This window comes from Macaca fascicularis, chromosome 1, assembly GCF_037993035.2.
Source record: "Macaca fascicularis isolate 582-1 chromosome 1, T2T-MFA8v1.1".
Lineage (NCBI taxonomy): Eukaryota > Metazoa > Chordata > Mammalia > Primates > Cercopithecidae > Macaca > Macaca fascicularis.
Genome location: NC_088375.1, coordinates 174,942,479 through 174,964,676, shown reverse-complemented (window position 1 = coordinate 174,964,676; position 22,198 = coordinate 174,942,479). Strand labels below are relative to the sequence as shown.

Genomic DNA, 22,198 nt, shown 5'->3' with positions numbered 1-22,198 from the left:
TGAGCTATGATCATGCCACTGCACTCCAGCCTGGGTGGCAGGGCAAAACCCTATCTTAAAAAGGAAAGTGAAATCCCTTCTTCTGCCTATCAGCTCCCCTAGTTATTGCCTCTCATGGTCAAGAATGCTTTAAGTTATCTATCCTCACTATCATGATTTTTCTCACCACCACCCTTGCCTCCTTAATCAAGGCAGATCTTCCTTCCACTACAGAAATTCCACCAAAATCATGCTGCCTCAGTCATTAGTGCTGAGCCAAGGCATTGCTGAGCCCAAAGGGCTTTTCAACCCCTACTCAGCTTTATCCTTGGCAACATTATGCAAAGTAGAGTACTCCCTTCATTGAAACATGCTTCCACTGACAACATATTTTCTTGATTTCCCCCCCACTGTTCTGAATGTTTCTGTCCAAATTACTTTGCTAGTTTTCCTTTCTCCTCTCCCCAATATTATATGGTAGTCTTATACAGAAATCTGTCCATCTCATCTACTTCTAAGGATTCATTTACTATTTATATGCCAGCAGGTCTACATCTATCTACATAACATCTTCACTTAAAGGGCTCACAGCCTTCTCAATCTAAACATATTAAAATCTGAACCCACCATCTCCACCTCTGCCTGCAAAATTGACACTGTTCCCATACATGGCACTATCAATACATGGCACCATGTATCCTTACTCACTCCTGGCAGAACCTCAAGGACATTCTGAGCCCACTCTGTCTTTGTGCTCCACATCAGTCTCTCATGGTATCTTTCTAAATTACATCTCATGTCTCTTGAATTCTTCCACTTTGCTTTAATTCTACCATCACCATCCTTGTGTCTCACCTGGACTGCTCCAAGGAACTCTTGAATGGTTTCCTTGCCTCCACTTTTACCATTCTTTAGTTTATTCTCTGCAAGTCAACCAGAGTGATCTTTAACAAACATGAATAAGATCACTCTTGCTTAAAACTCTCCAGTGACTTCTCCTTGACTTTGGCATAACTCAAAATCTTTTAACATGATTTATAGGGCCCTCTAAAATCTGACCCCTGCCTTCATCTATAGCTTCATCTCCTATATGTTTTCCCCTCATTTTATCTAGTCATCTTGGACTTCTTTAGGTCCTTTAAATGTATCATGTTATCTTTACTTAAGGACTTCAAATATGCATTTCCTTTAGTTTGGAACCCTCCTCATTAACTTTCTTTACCCAGCCAACTCCTTGTCAACCTTCAGCTAGTTCCATAAGTTTCCAAAGTAGTTTTGTCTTCTTCTTCCTCTGTCCCATGATCACCGGTGTTTCTCAAGTAGTCTCTAAACTTCATAAGGTCAGGGATCAGAGCTGTCTGGTTGCCTCCTCTATCTGTAGTGCGTAGCACAATGCCTTGCACACAATAAGTACTCAATAAGTATTTGTTGCACAATACAAATGACATTATCTGGCTCAAACTTCCCATTTTGAGAAAGAGGAAACTGGGATCCAAAGGAAGGAAGCAACTTATTCAAAACAAGAGAGCCCAGACTAAGATGAATACAGGCTGGAGCCTCCTAATTTCCAGATCAGTTTTTTTTTTTGTTTTTTTTTTTTCCAGCACATCACATGCCTATCTATAACATAGTAACCAGAAGGAAGCAGACTGGATTCCCTGTGTCTTGTAAAAGCCAGAGCAAGTTCTTATTTGTAAACACAGCTGACATAGTTGTTTTCTTTGTTTGTTTTAAGTACAAGGACTGGAAGTACAACCCAAAAATAAACTTTGTGTTTCCAAACCAATAAGCTTCTACAACTTTTATTCCCCGCAGCCTCCTTTCTGCCCATTGTTCATCTTCCTTCCCTTCATTAACCACAGGCATCAGCTGATACTCAATGTTGAATGGTCCCTGCATTCTGTGTTCTTCATCACTCCCCTGCCCAGGCAGCATGTCACATGCAGCAAAAGATTAGGAAGTGCTGTCTTTAAATAGTATCACTCAAGAGAACATTCTAAGATCCTGTGTAGTGCTGGGGTGGAGATTGATGTAATAATTTTTAGAATAAAAATAACTCACATTTTTGAAACTATTAGTTTGTGACTGGCACTAATTTCAGTGGTTTGTATGCATTTCTTTTTTAACTTTATGCGTAATTATTTTTATTACTTCTATTTTACAGATGAGTAAATTGAGGGAGAAAGAGGTTAGTTAAGGCCCAAGCCATTCTGTTTTGTTTGAGACAGAATCTCCCTCTGTCATCCAGGCTGGAGTGCAGTGGCACGATCTCAGCTCACTGCAACCTCTGCCTTCTGGGTTCAAGCGATTCTTCTGCCTCAGCCTTCCAAGTAGCTGGGATTACAGGTACCTGCCACCATACCCAGCTAATTTTTGTATTTTCAGTAGAGACAGGGTTTCACCATGTTGGCCAGGCTGGTCTTGAACCCCTGACCTTAGATGATCCGCCCACCTCAGCCTTCCAAAGTGCTGGGATTACAGGCATGAGTCACTGTGCCTGGCTGGCCCAAGCCATTCCGTTAGCTAATGAAAGAGTCAGAGTTCTAATCTAGCCAGTCTAGAGCCTGTGATCCTAACTATCTGACATCTGATAATGAAGAAGGTGTTGACCTGACAGGAAATACCAAAAAGTACAACTGAGGGAGATCCTAACCTTGCTTTATACAGATATCCTGGATCCTACTACCCCTGATTCATTCATTAATTCATTAATCCATTTACTCATTCATTCTTTAATTCTTTCAACATGTATTTATTGCATTTTTGCATTATTTATATCAATTTTGGGGAAGACAGAGAAAGTTAATGTCCTCTACCCTTTTACAGCTCATAGTCCAGTGAGGAGACATAGGAAAACAGACATTTATCCTACTGTGTGCTGAATGATAAGACAGAGGAAAACCAGGGGGCTTTGGGAACACGGAAGAGATTATAAGCACATAAAGAGTTTAAAAGGGCACCACAGTGATTTGCCTTGGACCTGCATTCCACACCTCTCACTCTATCCATCCGACCTCCACTCTGTCTCTATCCTCCTGGCTTCTAGCCCTTCTCTTACTTTGGTACCATCATTGGCCTCCCAACTCCAGGCTTCAGATTCAACGTCTTTGCTTGTCTTTTTCCTCTGGAAGTTGGTTTGGAATGGATTCTGGCTTAGCTAGAGGGTTTCTGTATCGTAAATCAGTCTAAGGCCAGCTCCAAAGAATAGGCCAGAATGTCTAGGCCCCACTGCCAAAATGGCTCTTGCTTAGAAGAATTGGAGATCCAAAAGCAGGGAACTTGAAAGAGTATGGAGGGATAGATGGATGGATAGATTCCTTGCGTCTTAGCTTCGATTATTCACCTGCCTAAACCCAGAGCAGTTGGCCTAGTGACTACCCAACATCCCTTGCAGCTCAATCATTATTCATTATGTTAATATTGTCACACATTTTGATTCTTTGCTGTCAATTTGGTTTCTGATCTGCTGGCCAAAGGATCATCATGGGAAGGAATTAACATTGAAGCCGGCAGTGCAAATTTCAAAAGTGTTCAGACCCTGAGGGCTTTCATGATATTTCACTTTCTTGAGTTGCAGTCTCCCGTTGGCCTGCTCCTTCCGAAGCAGAGTTTGTCCCTTATAGCCATCAGCGAAGCATATCCTGGCTAAATGTTTCTGTGGACTGGAGGTAGCTATTGAATTGGACAGTTAAGAGAATATTGCAAATTCTTGTTGGTAAATGGCACACAAGATGATGGACTGTAAGCTAGCTATGGAAGAAATTAGAGCCAGACAGGGCATATGAATTGAAAGAAAAGGAAGTGATGGAGATTCTGGAAGTTGCTGTAAGGTAGAGAAGGACACTTGATAAGAATGATAGAGTACATTAAAGAATTGAACTGAAGGGCACTGGAATTCAGAAAGTGGCAGTTGGTATATTGTAATATTCATAAGTATAGCAGTCTCAAGGGGGCTGTGGGAGTGAGTATTGAAGTGAAATGGAGATGAATGTCCCGGAGGTGGAAACATTTTGAAACCATAACAGTGGAACATTGGATGGGTCTTATGAGCAGATGCTGAAGTTGTCCAGGACAATGATAAACCTCCAGGTGGATAGGGAGGCTTGTGATCTGGGAGCCTTAGCCTTATTTAACATAGGGACAGAAACAAGAGGCTGACAGTGACAGCAGTGAGATGCAGGGGACGTGTCATTGTATCTCCATCATTAGGTGGCAGAAACCTCAGAGGAACAAGCTTTTTTGCCTACAACTGGAGGAGTACTTGTCTGGAAATGATAATGAGGAGGCCTGAGAATAATGACAGTTATCACCTTCCCCAGCCCACCTGAAACATACATACATGGCAACACTTACCTTTCGATAAAGTTTCTGGGAAAATAAAGTTATGTTTTTTTTTTTTTTGAGACGGAGTCTCGCTCTGTCGCCCAGGCTGGAGTGCAGTGGCACGATCTCTGCTCACTGCAAGCTCTGCCGTCTCCTGGGTTCATGCCATTGTCCTGCCTCAGCCTCCCCAGAAGCTGGGACTATAGGCGCCCACCACCACGCCTGGCTAATGTTTTTGTGTTTTTAGTAGAAACAGGGTTTCAACGTGTTTGCCAGGATGGTCTCGATCTCCTGACCTCGTGATCCGCCCACCTCGGCCTCCCAAAGTACTGGGATTACAGGCGTGAGCCACCGCACCCGGCCGAAAATAAAGTTTATTTCAGTTGATAGGTTGGTAGTAATAAGCATTTAGTCCATCCAGTAGGCCTAAAAATAGGTACTAAAACTTCCCTTTTTTTTTGAGACGGCATCTTACTGTGTTGCCGAGGCTGGAGTGCAGTGGCAAAATCAAGGCTCACTTCAGCCTCAACCTCCCAGACTCAAGGGATTCTCCCATCTCAGTCAGCCTTCTGAGTAGCTGGGCCTACAAGCACGCACCACCACACTTGGCTAATTTTTATGTTTTTGTTGAGATAGGGTTTCCCTATCTTGCCCAGGCTGGTTTCAAACTCCTAGTCTCAAGTGATCCTCCCACCTCAGCCTCCCAAAGTGCTGGGATTACAGGTGTGAGTTACTGTACCCAGCCTAAAATTTCCATTTTTAAAATGAGGAAATTGAGATTCAGGATGTTACATGGCAGAACTAGGGTTTGGATTATGATCTATATATCACTGAAGTCTTTGTTTCACAGCAAATGGTTAAAAGTATAGGTTCCAAAGCCATATGTTTCCTTGTCTTTGAACTGGGAATATAAATTAGGTAACATGGTTAATAATATAGTGCTAGGCCATAGTAAGTACTCAATAAATATCAGTTGCCATTATAATTATTGTTATTGAGTTATTCTTATTATTTAATTATAGCTCACGGCAGTACTGTATACCTTCTCAGCCTCACATATCAGCAAGATCATGTTTTTTTCCAGTCAACAATAGATTATTAAATGAGTGACGGCTTGCAATTTTGGAACCTATCATCTGTCTGATGCTTTTAGCAAGAAGCTTGCTATTTTTACTTTGAGAAAATCCATAAGCAGCAAGTCAAACTCATGTAGATGAATAAATATTTGCTCCCTATTCATGTTTGGATCCAACCCCTTTGCAGCCAGGCCATATATTAGGACCCCATCTCAGAGTATCACAACAGACGGTGATGGCCTTACCTAGTATAAAAACCACTCCCCTGTGCCGTATTTGCCCGTGACTGAATTGGAATGAAACTTTACCTTGCTACGAAAACACTGTGGGTATATTCTCTGTCGGGGTGTGCTGAGCAGAACCCTAATAGAATGTACTATGGGGAATAAGGAATAACTTGTCAACTGAGAGTTAATCAGAAAACCACATGTGCACAAAACCAACAGATTGTAGAGCTGGCAAAGACTTTAGAGATAATTTACTTCAACCCCCTCATTCTACTGTTAAAGAAAGTGAGTCTCAGGGAGGGGAAGGGTCTTGCTCAGGGTCATACAGCTGGCAGTAATTTTATTTGTTTCAATAATTAATATGAACAGTCTTTCTATACATCAGTGAATCCACCTTCCTGCCTTTGTAAGCACAATATAATGACCATAATTGAATTTGTCTTTGACAGTGAAGAAAGCAGGCTTTTAGGGCTTTACAGGGCCCCAAAGTCATCAGAAGAAGATAAATTGTCAGTAACTAAAGCTGGAGATCTGCCTATTGACTGTGAGCTTCTTAAGGAATGGGCCTGGTCTTATTCATGAGCTAAAGCAAGTTTCAAATCCCGGCTTAGCCATTTACTAGCTTAAGCAGGTACGTAACCTCTCTGAGCCTTTATTTCCTCATTGTAAATTTAGATAAGACTTTTCTTTAGAGACTGTTAGTGAGGATCAAGTGAGGCAAGACCTATATACCAGTACCTTGCGTAAAACAGGCATTCAATAAACTTGCCCTTTCACCTTACATTTAACCAATGTCCTGCTAAAAGCTAGGGATACTTCAAAGAAAGGAGAGCCAAGGACTCTGCTTTCATGGAGCTTAGATTCAGGAGGGAGGAGAGCAGAGGTGAGGACCACAGAGAAGTAGGTAGACAATAAACAATTAAAAGTATAATTTCAGATGATGATGTGCTATCAAGGGGTATGAGGAAAAGAAAATGAGATGATGTCATAGATATTTAGGAGGGTGCACTGCTTCTGCCAAGAGTGGCCAAGGGCAGTCTTTTCAATATTATGTTTGAAGAGAACCTAAATCATATGGAAAAAGCCAGACAGTTAAAGATCCTGGAGAATACCATTCCTGAGAGAGGCAGAAAGGCCTTGGGCAGGAAGAAGGTTGGCATGTTCAGTCAGCAGCAGTGTGTTCCCAGCATGGCCAGCCCAGTAAGCAGGGCATGAGATGAGGCTGGAGACATCGGCACAAACTCCATCCTGAAGTTTTAGTCCACCCTATGACATTTGAGTTTTATTCAAAAAGCAATGGAACCCTGTTGCAAGGATGTGTTAAGAAATAAATATTGGTCTTTGTCTCTAGTTCCTGGCACACAGCTTCTAAAATCCTTGGAATCTCTGCTAGAAGCTAGGGATACTTCAAAGAAAGGAAAGCCAGGGACTCCGCTTTCATGGAGCTTAGATTAAGCTCCATGTGTATGTTAATTAGATGGCTGATGGCTGAGAGCCCCTCTGTAGCATCAGGATGGGGACTGGTCACCAGAAAGACCAAGGCATGATTAGAGGGTTGAACTTTCAGCCCCTCCTCTGACCTTCCAGAATGAGAAAGAGGCTAGAGATTGAGTCAAACACCAATGGCCAATGATTTACTCAATTATACCTAAGTAATGAAACCTTCATAAAAACCCCGAAATGATGGGGTTTAGATAGCTTCCGGATTGGTGAACACAGGGAGGTATTGAGAGGATGGTGTGCCTGGAGGAGGCATGGAAGCTCACTGCACCACTACACCTCCCTCCCCTCATACCTAGCTCTATGTGTCTCTTCCATTTGGCTGTTCCTGAATTGTGTCCTTTGTAATAAACTGGTAATAGTAAGTCAACCGTTGTCTGGAACTCCATAAGCCGATTCCAGCAAATTGTCAAGCCTTGGGGGTTGGAGTTTGTGGAAACCTCCAATTTGCGGTCAGTTGGTCAGAAATACAGGAGACCTAGGACTGGTGATTGGCATCTGAAGTGTGGGCAGTCTTGCTGGATTGAGCCCTGAAGCTGTGCGGTCTGACACTAACTACCTGGGGTTAGTATCAGAATTGAATCAAATTTAATTGTAAATCATGCAGTTGGTGACTTGAGAGTTGGAGAACTGGTTAGTGTGAGGAGAAAACCCACACATTTGGTGTCAGGAGTGTTGTAGGTAAAAACAGCCCAGAGAGATAAAATCATTCATTGATTCATTTAACAAATATTTATAGATTAACTATTCTGGCCAGGCACAGTTCTTGGTGTGGTACATGAATCCAATACACACCCCTGGCCACATGGTGCTTGCATGCTAATGGGATAATAAATATGTAAAGTTTATGTAGCATTTACTATATGCTGGCATTGTTCAAGTGTTTTACCTCAAATAACTCACGAACTTCTCACAGCAGTCCTATGAAATACATACTTTTATCCCTGTTTTCAGATGAGGCAACACGCATGAAGAATTTAAGTAATTATCCCATGATTTTACAAGTAAATGCAAAAATCCAGTTTGAAATAATAGACTGACTATAACAGTCAGTCTATTATTTTAATCACTGAACTCTATTTTCTCTGTTTCTGAAAAATCACCTAGACTGGTCCTGACTGCTATAAGGGAAACCAAAGTGGAAGTCAAGAGACCAGTTAGGCAATGGTGGTCAGAGAATGGGATACTGGAATTTTCAACAACACTGAGTAGATATTATTATTCTCACTTAATAAAGAGGAAAACTGAGCTTTGGTTCACACATCTGATAAGTAGCAGAGCCTGGATCCAACCCCAAGCCCATTTATCTCTAAAACCCAGTATCTTTCTGCTAATGTCTCCATTTCCTACAGAATTATAAAGCTTCCACTCCTCCCCTCCTTTAGGACCAAGAGACCGATTTGAGGTACGTTTTAGAGTCAAAATTAGAGAACTGAGCATCAAAAATTTTTTTTCATTTGGTAGGCATTTTTGTAATTGAAAATAAAATAAAATATAAATATACTGACATGCACTTTTTTTCTCATTTTCTTTTTTCTTTTGCAAACTTTAAATTGAGATATAGTACACATAAGGTGAAATACAAAAAGATTAATGTACAGCTTGATGAATTTTGATAAGGTATACACCCATATAGTCAACACTCTAAAGATATGTAAATGTGTATAGATTGTGTATTTAAAATTATAAATGAGGTGCCAGTTTTCATATCACGATTAACGATAAAGACCTCTCCCACTCTCTTTTCTCTCATCCCTTCCTGCTTCTCAATTGATATTTTTGTCTCCAATTCATGGGGGTTACACAGAATACCAGGTGCAGGTCAAAAGATGACTGGGTCAAAAAGAAAAGAAAGCAAAATAAATAAAAGAACAACTAGCCATTTCTTAATGCTTGTTGAAGGAAAGTCACATTGATATATTTTCTGTTTTTCTATGGAGGGGTCATGTGCCTCAGCCCACACATTAGCATGTGAACTTGTTGTTCCAGTAAAATGAGTCAGAGTTCCTCAGGAAGGCAGATTCCTGAATTTTAGAGCTGTGTGTCAGCATCTGTGAAAAAAGGTACAGTGTACTGTATTGATGCATCTCACTGATACACACACACTCTTCTCACTCCAGGTGATCACACCCGCTAATAAGCAGCAGAAGTAGGATTTGAACTCCAGCCTAGGGCACTCAAGAATCAGGCTGTTTTCATGACAGGGAGAATGGTACTATTGGGCCCGAATTTAGGATTTGCAATGGCCTAGAGTCAGAACTGGGCTTGAATTCTGGTTTTGCTACATAATGACTTTATGACCTTGGGAAAATTACTTATATTTTATCTATTTTCAGTTCCTTTATTCACAAAGTAGGGATAGATGATCTGTGTCCTAAAGTCATTTTGAGGGTTAAAAAGGTCATAGACTTAAAATAATCAGTACAGCACAGAGTACAAAGCTTAAACCAGTAAAATGACAATGGCAGTGGTAGTTGGCCAGTAAGTCAACAGACACCACAGTGTTTTTTAATCATATACCCCATCAGTTAAAATAAATTTTGAATATGTATCCTCAGTACATGAAAACCTATTTATGAAAAAGCATGATATGCTATTCTGTGTTCATAGATTATTTACTCTATAAAACAAGTGAAATATAGCTGAACCAAAGTATTTCCAATGTGTTTACCTATCATGATGGCTTCATGCTAATATTAGCAACATGTAAACATACACTATAAGTCTATGACCAGGTGTGTTTCTGATAATTTAAAAATGATTTTTGATGATTTTAAAAATGATTCTGTATGTGCCTATGTATCCAAATTTCAGGTAGTCTTGATAATTTTGATTATTTTCCCAATCCTTGTCTTGTTTGACTAGGTCTTCATTGTTTTTACTTTACAATGTGAGAAGCTAGTACTGAGTAAAAACATCACCATTTTCTTGTTTACTTGAATCCAAATGGTGAACTGGTGATAATTATCTCCATCACTTGCAATCCATTGACTGAATCTTTTTTAGCTTCTTGCCCATTTTGTGAGGGTTAGCTTAAACTAGTCAATACCTATTAATCACTAACCTGGAACATGCAAAAGACAACATGTAGCAATCCTGGAAGCTGAGGACATATAAGGGAGTGCCATAGGGCCATCCCTGGAGTTGCAGAGCTCCCACTCTCCTCACAAGAACCTCACACATCTTATGTGACTCGTGACTGACTGATGTGTGGCCAAACTGATAAATTGTCTACTGACAATCCATATATTAAATGCTGGTAAAGTGTAATTAATTTCTTAAGACTAAAAAAAAAAAATCATATAAATGGTGCTTCCAGTATTTTCTTCTGGAATCTTAATGAGAATTCCCTGGAGTGTATGGATGCCACTTAAGAAACACTGCCATCACTTTTTCCTTTGGCAACTCTGCAAACACTAACCAAGCACCTGTAAGTGCTAGGACTGTGCTAGACATTAGGCCTACAGTGATGTGATTCCTGCCTTCTGGGAGTTCATATATAGCTCGTTTCCACAACACTTGGTTCTGCTTTATTCTCCCCTATAGATGGTGACTCTGGAATTGCCCAGCTTGCAATGCCCTATGGTACCTTGGGCTAGACTCCTTGACAGTCTTCCTCAAAAGTCTGAAGGCCGTTATTCCCCTTCCTCAGAGTAGGGGAGAAGGTACTAGATCCCCTGCTCCCAAAATTGCCAACATCAGTAAGTCTACCACTCATGGAATCGACATCTTCTCCAAGGGTACTGAAGAGCCTGTTCCTTCCTTTAACCTCATTTCCCTGGTAACTCACTCCAGCGTGGCCTATAGCCCTTGGGTAGCTCCCAAGCCAGGTCATTACAAGTGAGAATTGGGTGTTTCCCCTGCCCATACACAGGCCTGGCTATTGCCAGTGCTGCCACAAGAGAAGCGGTGAGCAGTATGTGCTGATTGGTATCTCGGCCTCGACACACCAGGGAAGGGTCAAACCCATGAATGCAGTCTTTCATGACCATGGTACAGGGCCCTTATTTTTTCCTACAGAAACCCTTCACTTGCTTTCAGAAGTGATGATCAAATGTGAACTTTCATGGTTTATTTATAGCTCTGCCTTATAGAGAGAAAGAAAAGAAGTGATTAAAATGCTATTTTACAAAATATTTTGTTTTTAAAAAGCTTTCATTGTGTGGGCAAAAGGAAAAAGAAAAGTCACTGTATTCATTGTGCTGTCTAGACTCTCAAACAAAGAGGGTAGCGTGCTGCAAATTAAGATTGTCCGGCTACTGCCTGCTGACAAAAAGTATGAATTTGGAGGCCAACTTCAAATAAACCCTTTGGAACAGAAAAATATTGTGGGGGGTGACTATATTTAGCATGTGTCAGCATTTCCATAATAAATTCGTATTGTTATGTTGTGGTAAATTCAGATTTACTGCAGCCAAGTGGGATCATGAGATTTCAGTTTTGTGTTAATTATTTGGAGAAATTGGAAAACTCAGCAGTGCTATTTCTGATGAGAGCACTGATTCTCAGGGTATTCTCCATATTGTGTTAGGAACCCATAATAAGCCCTGCCTTTCAGGAAAGGGGAAGGTGAACCCAAGTCATTTTGACTGCCTTTGTAAGCATAACTTTAAATATATACATATATACACATATACGGCATTACATGTTTTCCCTACAAATACAAAATTAATATGTGCCACTGTAGAAAATTTGGAAAATACAATAAGCAACTTGATAAGAAAAAAAAATTGTTACCCATGCTATCCAACCAGATAACATTTTAATATGTACTGATCCAATCTTTATTATGCATATATAACTTGTTTTTAACAAGTTGTGTAGAGCAAACAAAAAATTATGTAGCACAAACACGATTATTGAGATAGAATAAAAAATTATGTCTTTCTTTTCTATTCTCATTATCCCTTTACATTTGTGCAGTAGAGCTAGTTTTTCCCTGCCCTGGTTAAAAATTTTGGTGGTTCCATTACTTTTTTAGATAAATGTAAAGTCACTTAGATAATATAACCTTTTTGGTCCCTTTAAGTTGTGAGATGTAGCCAAAATTCAGAAATTCAAGTATCAAAGAATATGTAAAGGTAAAGGTAAGACGTTTTCCAGTTCTTCCAGCTGGGGTCTGCCAAAAATGAGATGTAGCCCTAATCAGATTCTGCTTTCTTCCTCATTCACTTTCTCTCCAACATATTAGCTTTTTTTCTTGTTCCTCTGAAATGGTTAGAAAGTATAAGGGAAGAAAAGTTAGGAGGGAAGAAAAGTTAGAAAGTATAAGGGAAGAAAATCTTATCCGAGCCGGGCGCGGTGGCTCACGCCTGTAATCCCAGCACTTTGGGAGGCCGAGATGGGTGGATCACGAGGTCAGGAGATCGAGACCATCCTGGCTAACACGGTGAAACCCCATCTCTACTAAAAAATACAAAAAAAAAAAAAACTAGCCGGGCGAGGTGGCGGGCGCCTGTAGTCCCAGCTACTTAGGAGGCTGAGGCAGGAGAATGGCGTAAACCCGGGAGGCGGAGCTTGCAGTGAGCTGAGATCCGGCCACTGCACTCCAGCCTGGGTGACAGAGCAAGACTCCGTCTCAAAAAAAAAAAAAAAAAAAAAAAAAAAAAAAAATCTTATCCAATCAGTACTGTCATAATGGGCTTCATGCTCTCTTAGCCTTATAGGTGTTTACAGCTAGCTCTGATTCTCATAAGGCACATCATAGGTTTTTGGGGAGACCCTCTGCCTCTGAAAACCTCTCACCTGAAATATTCTTGTCTTAGTTAATGCCTCTCTATTCTCATAAATTGCTTACTCTTAATTCCTCAGGAATCCTTAGCCTTTTTTTTTTTTTTTTTTTGGTTTTGTTTTTTGCTTGGTTTTGTTTTGAGATAGAGTCTTGCTCTGTCTCCCAGGCTAGAGTGCTGGAGTGCAGTGGTGCAGTCTTGACTCACTGCAACCTCTGCCTCCCAGGTTCAAGCAATTCTTGTGCCTCAGCCTCCCCAGTAGCTGGGACCACAGGCACATGCCACCATACTTGGCTAATTTTGTATTTTTGGAGAGATGGGGTTTCACCATGTTGGCCAGGCTGGTCTCAAACTCCAGACCTCAAGTGATGTACCCGCCTTGGCCTCCCAAAGTGCCAGCATTAAATGCATGAACCATTGCGCCCAGCCCAACCTCATGCTTCTTTGTGGAGACTCCTCAACCTCGTTAGGCGGCCATGTTGAACAGGATCTAAGAACCCCTGGCATCTCTCTCACACATGGGCCACTTGGGGTCTATGGGAAACCTTTGTCTTTGGGATCTGAACAGACTCTGGCAGTGCTGGTTGATCCCAGGGTAACCTCTACTTCACTTTTACACTGCAGCTGCCAGCCAGCCTGTCTCTTCCAGACAGGAGTCACTCACAAGCCACCATTGTGCCACAACCTCAGGAACATGCAGCAGATTCTCTGCTGGTCTGTGTCCTCTTGACTCCTGAAGGGAGAGGATTCCTTCATACTTCACCCTGGAAGGAGGCCTGATGTGCAATAAACCGACAGCTCTTTCCTAAAAATCCATCTCTGTCTGAACTTCCACGTGGATGAAAGGTTTAAGAGTTGATTAATGGGTCCTCAGGCACCATTCTTGCACATTCTTCAGGGTGGTCTGTTTCCAGTTTGCTTTGGTATCTCATATCTGTCATCTTTAGATCTCAGCCAAAACTTCCATTTTAACATTCTGTCACGTGTATTATCCTTAAGTTCATTCATTCCATAGACATTCCCTGAGTGCATACGATATGCCAGATGCCGAGTTTGGCAGTGAAAATAATTATAACAATTCCAGCTTTAAGGAGCTCACAGTCTAGTTGGGGAGGCTGATCTGTTAACAAAAAAATATGGTGCCATGTCATAAACGCTATGATAGACGGAAGCACAAGTTGCTGTTGGAGCACATAACTCAATATAGGTGGGAGGCAGGCAGCGGGGATGAGTCAGAAAAAAATCTCAGCAGAGCTGATACCTGAGCTAAGTTTAACATTTAAATCTGTACTTTTTGAGAAACAGCATAACGTCTTTTTAAACCATTGAAATCTCTTTTGCTGATGTTTGCTTCTCAATTTATTTTTAAAACAAGCAAAGGTAATGTGGAGAAAGGAAGGAAGAATTCCCTGATGTCTGCCATTTGTGTGCACATCTGTTGCAGTGGGAAGGAAAATAACATTTATGGAGTACCTTCTATAATAGAAGTTTCCTGGATCCCACCCATGAAGGCGATCCTGGAATGTTGTCTCAAGTGTGGGGCCAAAGCACAGCCAGGAGGAGCATTCCCTGAGGGCAGTTTGAAGATTCAGAGCTGGTAATAGAAGGCGAGGTCCTCCCTAAAGCACAGCAGAGCACAACTCAAGGAAGAGACGAGGACAAAATAAGAATGAGTGGCAGAGCTGATGATGGGGATTGCTGAGATGATCTCAACAATACCCAAGCTTGCTCTAAGGGAATCAGGACTTCGTCTATGAAGGAAAATGTTCTGAGGCAAGCAGAGCTCTTAACATACCTCTGCTAAGTGGGATGGCAGCAGCTTCACTAAGATGTGTTTGACCATCTGGCCCTTCACAACATGACTCCAGTAAGCCCTTTTAGTCTTTGTCTTTCTCCACGGTTTCCTTGTCAATAATTTTTCATTTAAAAAAATCTCCTGCCTACTTAAGACTGCCATTTCTTTCTGCTGTCAGTGTGCTGGCTACTCTTAGCATCTCTGATCTCCCAATCAGCACATTGAAATCCATGGAGAGCTAGGAAGCTAGATGACTAGTTCAGAATGCACATGCTATCCTCGTGGAAGAGTCCATAGAGCAACCTAGCAGGAGTGGAAATTCGTGTAAGCCAGCAGATGAAAGAACCATCAGGTTACCTAACCCTTGAATAACTATTGAAAGAAGTTTATCCGCTTCTAGCGTAGTATTTATCACACTCTATTTTGATCACATTAAATGTCTTTTCCAGTCTATGGTGAGCTTTTTGATGAAAGGCACATACAATCTTTCTCTGTATTCCATGTAGATTGAGTGTTATGCTTGGCACATGAAAGGGAGGCAATGTGTTTTATGAATATTCCAGGTGTCGAGATTCAGTAGTAAACAGACAAGTCCTTGCCCTGTGCAGCTGACATTCTGGTTAGGGCAAGGAGTGAAGAAGGCAGACAATGAACACATAAACCAGAAAACATACAAAGTGGCAGAAGGAAATTAGTGGCATGCAAATCGGTCAATCAGTCACAGTAAGGTGGCAAAGATGGTCAGGGGGAACACTTGGAAATGCTTTGAAGATACCCAGGGGCTCTCATATTCTGTATGGTATTCAGCCTTTTTTTTTTTTTTTTTTTTTTTTTACATTTTTTCCTCCCTTACTAGTATGCAAGTTTCTCCAGGATAAAGAGTATGTTGTATGCAAATCAATCTGTATCCCTAGCAGAGTGTCTGGTACATAGTAAGCGATTAACAAATGTGTAGAGTAAGAAGTTGTATACATGTGATCCCAGAATGACTGCATCCTTAGCAATAGGAATTCAATAGCCATTCCTGAGACTGAGCATATGCTGTAGAGCTTTGTCATACTGTTGCTTGCCATCTTCCCTAGCCAGGTCTGTTGGACTCCAAAGTTTACTTTCTCATGGCCTTAACAGCCTAAGGGACTCCTTAAAAAAACCTTACTCTTCTGCTCATATGGGAGCCAGCACAATCCATGGTTAATCTTGATGCTGCACACACCATACCATGTCCACCCAGATGCTGTAACATGTCATCTGCCTGAGTGCCCCATTGTAAAGAAAAGAATGTCCTGAAGTCACATTCCAGAACTCAAGTCACTTAGACTCAGCCCAGAGGTCTCAGTAGGTACTCACAACTTCAGAGATTGCTGGGAAAAGAGCTGAAGTTGAATTGACGAGGTCTTAAATATTTTATCCTCAAGTACAGGTGCAACGTGAGTTCCATTCAGTGATTGCTATCTTTAGGTAAGTAGACGATGTACTCAGCGGCTGGTTATGTTCCATTCTTCTGCCCTGTGTCCAGGTAGTGAGGAGGGGAAATAATTCTTCCCACTCACCCCTGGAGGCAGTCACAGAACTGCTTTGCCTTCTGGGTTGTTTATGCCCCAGAGGCCTCAATATACAAGTATCTATTAAGTGCAGGATGTGTGTGTGGTCATAGTTGAAACTTTAAATGTTCACTGTGTTTTATTCTTATTTTTGTGTTTTATTCTTATTACCAGAGAAAAATAAGTTAAAAAAACAAAAAGAGGACTAACCAAATATCTTAAAGGGAAGCAAATTCTAACTAGAATGTTTTGCCTGTGACAAGCCTCACTTTGGATTTCGCTTTCCAACTCAGCTGTCTGTATTGTTTTCCATTTAACAGGAAGCAATGGCAAAAATGAGCAAAGTTGGGAAAGTTGTGTTCCCGAGACTACAGGATAAAAAGTAAGTGTGTATTTTTTATATGTACAGTGCTAAAGAATTGAGCACATACACACACACATGCAACTATAGATCTGGAATAAACTCAGGTGGTCAACTAATCCAGTCCTTTCATTTAGTGGTTAAGAGAACTAAGTTCCAGGGAGGTAACGTCACCTTCACTTATCTAAGATTGCAGAACTATGTAGGGCCAGAGCTGGGGGTCAGATGTAAGCTTCTGAACTCTCAGACCAATGTTCTTTTTCCTAGGTAATTGGCAGCAAATCTGCTCTTCTCTGTTCTAAAGTAGGGATCTCTTACATCTGCATCAAAGGACCCAGTAGCATCTGCCCATTCTTTTACTCTTTGTATCACTTGGCATCAAAATCTAAAAAATGATGTTGGTCAGTATTTTAATCCCAATTCAACAAAATATTAATTTATTTCATTCCTGCTATATTCAAGGCATTATGCTGGGCTCCAGGCAGGTGTTACAGGGGAATAAAACACAATCCGATTTAGGCACATAGATTATTTTCGAACAACGGGATAAGTTCCACAATTGAAGTATTGCCAGGTGACAAAGTTGCCCAAGGAAGAAAGGGATGGGAGCCTGTAGAGATGAGAGAATGCTTTTGGAAGGAGGTTATGTCCAAGCTAACTTTAAGCACTGTAAGAAATTGGTAGACAGGCCAAGGCAGGAAAGAATATTCATAGTAGAAGGAATAATGTGTACAATTATAAAGGTGGGAGCAGCATAGTACATTCAGGTTACTATAAACAACTCATAATCCAGAAACACAAAGTATGAGATGGGGAATGGCAGGAAATGGGACCGGGGAAGGATAGAATTGGGTGGGGGGAGGTCAGCTCATAAATACCTTGGAGGCCATGCCGAAGACCTCTAACCTCACCCTATAGGCAGAACAGAGATGCTGAATTCTAAGCAGAGGTGAGACCTGGTCGATGCAGATCAGAAAGATCCCTCTTAAAGGATCCAGTACAGGGGGCTCAGGGTAGAAATAGAGGGTTCAAATAAAAGGCTTTTTCAAGAATCCAGGCTAGAGATGTAAAAGACCTCTATTAATTTGCTGGTGGTGATTTTGAAGATGAAGGGGTTGTTGTGGAAGTGCTTTTATAATTTTAGGAAAGTATTCGAGGTTAAGACCTAAAAACAAATTCCACTTAACATGATGAACAGGCAAAGGTGCAGATCCCACTGAAGTAGGGTCAGTGTTTAACAGAACTGGAAATGTTCATAGAAAAGCAATCCACTTTCTTTTCATTTCCCTTGTCTCCACATAGAGTCAGGCTGCTAATCCTCCGAATATAAACCCTTCTCTAAATGCCAGGGTGGAAGGTGCAGGCCTTGCATAAGGGAGCTCCATGCAGGAAGGTAGAGAGATCTGAGTTCCCATTGGCAGTAGGAGCTATGCTGTCCCTATTTCTGTTCCCTAGAGGCAGCTGGAGCATCCCTCTTTTTGTGAAATTAGAAAGATTGTCTTTCTCCATCTCTTCCCTGACCCTCCCAAGACTTGTTAGGGAAGTTTTTAAGTTCTTTCCCTAAACCCCACGTGTTTCTTTAGAAGAGAGTCCTTGGCTGCTTGCTGGGAGCTGGCAGCTGGCCGCTGTTCTCTGTGAAGGAGGCAGCACACATGGTGCTTTAGCACCATCTGCAGGCAAACCAGAGATTTGCAAGGAGACAGGAGAAGCCAGTTTCCTTCTGAGCCAACCTCGCCTCATTGCCTAATAGATCACACTGTTAACGATGTGGGACGACATTTACTTAGGCCTCTACCACACAGAAGCAAGGGACTGAGTTGAGGCACATTTTGAAGAGAGGGGATTCAGCTGATTTGAAAATTCACAATCACGGAGAGCACAATTTAGTGACTATAGTTTAATGAGTAAATGTTTAGGATGACCCCAAATCTCATTATTTTGCCCAGTCCAAATTTATATGTGGCCCTGGAAGAGTCCCTTGAAAGTGCTTTGAAAAATTTGGTGCATTGAAAGACACTATCAACAAAGTAAAAAGGCAACTCACAGAATGGGAGAAAACATTTGCTTATCATACATCCAATAAGGGATTGATATCCAGAATATATAAATGTATAAAGAACTCCTAAAACTCAACAACAACAAAAAAGCAAAAACAACCCAGTTCAAAAATGGGCAAAGGAAGCCGGGTGCGGTGGCTCAAGCCTGTAATCCCAGCACTTTGGGAGGTCAAGACGGGCGGATCACGAGGTCAGGAGATCGAGACCACCCTGGCTAACCCAGTGAAACCCCATCTCTACTAAAAAATACAAAAATCTAGCCAGGCGACGTGGTGGGTGCCTATAGTCCCAGCTACTCGGGAGGCTGAGGCAGGAGAATGGCGTAAACCCGGGAGGCGGAGCTTGCAGTGGGCTGAGATCCAGCCACTGCACTCCAGCCTGGGCGACAGAGCGAGACTCCGTCTCAAAAAAAAAAAAAAAAAAAAAAAATTGGGCAAAGGACTTGAATGGATATTTCTCCAAAGTAGATTTATGAATGACCAATAAGCATGTGATAGGGTATTCAACATCACTATTAGGAAAATCAAAACTACAGTGAGATACCACCTCACACCCAGTAGGATGCTACTATTTTAAAACAGAGAACAACAAATGTTGGCAAGGATATGGAGAAATTGGAGCCCCTGTGTATAGTTGGCGAGAATGCAAAGTAGTATTGCTGCTGCAGAAAACAGTATGGCCATTCTTCAAGAAATTAAAAATAGAATTAACATGTGATTCAGGAATTGTATTCCTGAGTATATACCCAAAAGACCTGATAGTAGGGTATGGAAGAGATATTTCTACATTCATGTTCACAACAACATTATTCATGATAGCTAAAACCGTGAGAGCAACCTAAGTGTTCATTTGTAGATGAACATATAAACAAAGAATGATATGTTCATACAATGAAATATTATTCAGCCTTAGAAAGAAGCAATTTCTGACATGCCACACATCAGTGAACCTTGAGGATATTATTCTAAGTGAAATAAGATAACCACAAAAAGACGAATACTGCATGATTCCACCTATGTAAAGAATAAGGCCAGTGCACAAAGTTACGGCAAATTTGTCAGTATTAACATTGTAAATCTTCAAGTGTGTGTGAAGGGGTGCTCCCCTTAGCTCCCTTCTAGCAATTCTGAGATTCTAAAGTCAAGAAATCCATCTCATGTAAATGAAAGAATTGCTTACCATTATATTGTCACAGAGCATCATGAGTAGGAGCAAATTGTTCCTAAAATAATTCAACAACTAATAAATTTGGATGGTCATAGAGTAGGTTTTAGTAGTACCTACATATAGCTATATTGATGATAATATTAAAATATCAATTATCTAAAAATTAGTAACTAACACTTATATCACATTATGAGTCAGATACTGTTCTAAATGCTTTTCATATATTTCCACATTTAATTCACACAACAGCTCTGCTGAAGTAGATCCCATAATTATCCCCATTTACAGATGGAGAAGTTTCTGCAGAAATAGTGTAAGTAACATATCCAAAGTCACACAGCTAATATTGGGCCACATTAAGATTCCAACCCAGGCTTCGGAGTTCACCTTTTAACCCTGTGCTTGGCCCCATCACAACTCCTACATTACCAGAATGCTTACAGTATAATAAATACCAGGTAGGTGACTCCTACGAACATAGCTATGTGTGACTAGTAGAAGTCCCTCTGTGTATCCAAGGTTACTCTTACAACCTCTCTCCCCCAATGCACAACTTTGCACCAAAATTTCATCATGAGGACTCCTTTTCAGAGCACCCCAGAATAAACCAAGACGTGCTAAACTGGCTTCTTCATTCCCTCACCCCATGTCAGTTTCCCAACCAAGAGGAGTAAGGACAAAGTTGCAAGGCTGCAAGTATAATTTGTCTCGGTTCCTATTATTCCTTTCAGGATTATGATGCCAGAGCAGCTTCAGCTGTTCTGCTGTCTGATTCATGGCAATACCAGTTCTAACAGGTCTAACCCAAAGAGTCAGACAGATGGGACAGGGAGAGCGAGGGCCACTGTGAGATGCCTGGAAGGCGAGCACAGCTCTAGAAAAGGCATGAGTCACCTTTCCATGGAGTTTTGCTCCTGGATAAAGCAGTTCACAAGGGAAACCTAGATGTGGAATCTGCAAAAGGGCAATTAAAATGTTCAGTTTCGTCTTTGGTCAGGCTGTGATTTTAGGCCAGTCATCAAACCTGGGGCTAGTTATATAGGAAATATTTATTGAAGCCGGCAATGTGAAAGGGTCTCCATTAAGTTCGGGCTTTTTTGTATATACAGCAGAAGCTTTGAAGTCAGAGAGACATGAGTTTTTTAATAGAGATGGGGTTTAAATGTTCTTATTTCTAAAATGGAGATAATAAAACTTCATGCAGGTCACATATAATAGGTCTGACACATGCTAATTCATTGCCCAGGATGCTGTAAGCATTCAAAATCTAGGTGTCAGCATCACCACCACAGATATATTCTCATTCTTCTAAATGTACAGGGAAGCCCCATGGTAGTTTTGTCTTGAGATCATTCAACATATTTATGTTTCTCCCACAGATACTATGATAAGAAATACCAAGTATTCCTGAAGCTGGTTGAACACCAGAAGGAGTATTTGGCGATCATGAATGACAACTGAACAGGGCTTGCAGGTGCTGATGCCAGAAGCTTCTGTGCCATTGCATTAAAGACCTCTGTCATTTCATCCATGTTCAAGACCCTTGAGGTATTGTTTCATCATTTCTGTATTGTCTTTTAATAAAGAAAACAAACATGTGCAACCAGAATTAGAGTCTTCATTTCATACCACTATTATTTAGTTTCAGTTTCCATACAGTTTCCATCACAGTAACAGAAGTTTCACATAGAGTCATAGGATCTCACATGAGACTAGATCTTAGGGGCCGTTCAGTCCAGGAGAGGCCTGTACTTTTTAATCAGTTAAATGTCAGCTATTAAATGAAAACCTTACATTACTTTAAGTAGGACATCTAATGCATGGTCGATGTCTTTTATGGTATTTTCCCCTCCTGTGCAGGATCTAGTCTAGGGTCAGATACCACATTTATTTCCAGAATTGTCATTTTGCAATCATCATATTAAAGACAGGTATAGGCAGGAATCATCAATGGATCCAGGAGGGAATTTTGAAGAGTAACAGGATATATGCATCATCTTAAAATGTCTCTTCAGCATTTGCTTATTAGTTACCAGAGGAAAAAGAATGTTAAGTATACAGGGAAGAAATAGGACAACGTCTTGATTAGGTGATCCAAATCAACTTCAGATGGGCAAATGGACATTGTGTGCCTCCAAATATGAGAAAAGAAACAGCATTTTAATGCAGAGCCTGAATATAATCAGAAGGAAACATCAGACAAACCCAACAGGGGAAGCATTTTATTTTTTAATGGACTATATTTTTCAAAAATGTCTATGTCATGCTGACAAAGAAAGGCTGTGGAAAGTTTTCAGATTAAAGGGAACTGAAGAAACATGATAGCTAAAAGCTTTTGATGTAGACAAGCACTGGCAAAACTAGCTGTTTTAGTTGATACCACAGCAAACACACAAACACACACAGACATACACATACATACGTATGTCAACACCCACACACA

The 22,198-nt window shown here is 41.0% G+C and overlaps 1 protein-coding gene across 30 annotated transcripts in view; it reads left to right on the top strand.

Moving 5' to 3' along the window:
- The window catches only part of FGGY (FGGY carbohydrate kinase domain containing), a 452,310-nt gene extending 430,952 nt beyond the window's left edge, over positions 1–21,358 (top strand). For all 30 annotated transcript variants that reach the window (XM_074005584.1, XM_065521686.2, XM_065521719.2 and 27 more), the window contains 2 exons: positions 16,491–16,552; positions 21,135–21,358. In XM_074005584.1, the coding sequence (XP_073861685.1) occupies positions 16,491–16,552; positions 21,135–21,216 (144 nt within the window). In that variant the 3' untranslated portion in view covers positions 21,217–21,358. The remainder of the gene's footprint in view (positions 1–16,490; positions 16,553–21,134) is intronic.
- The last annotated feature ends 840 nt before the right edge of the window (positions 21,359–22,198 follow it).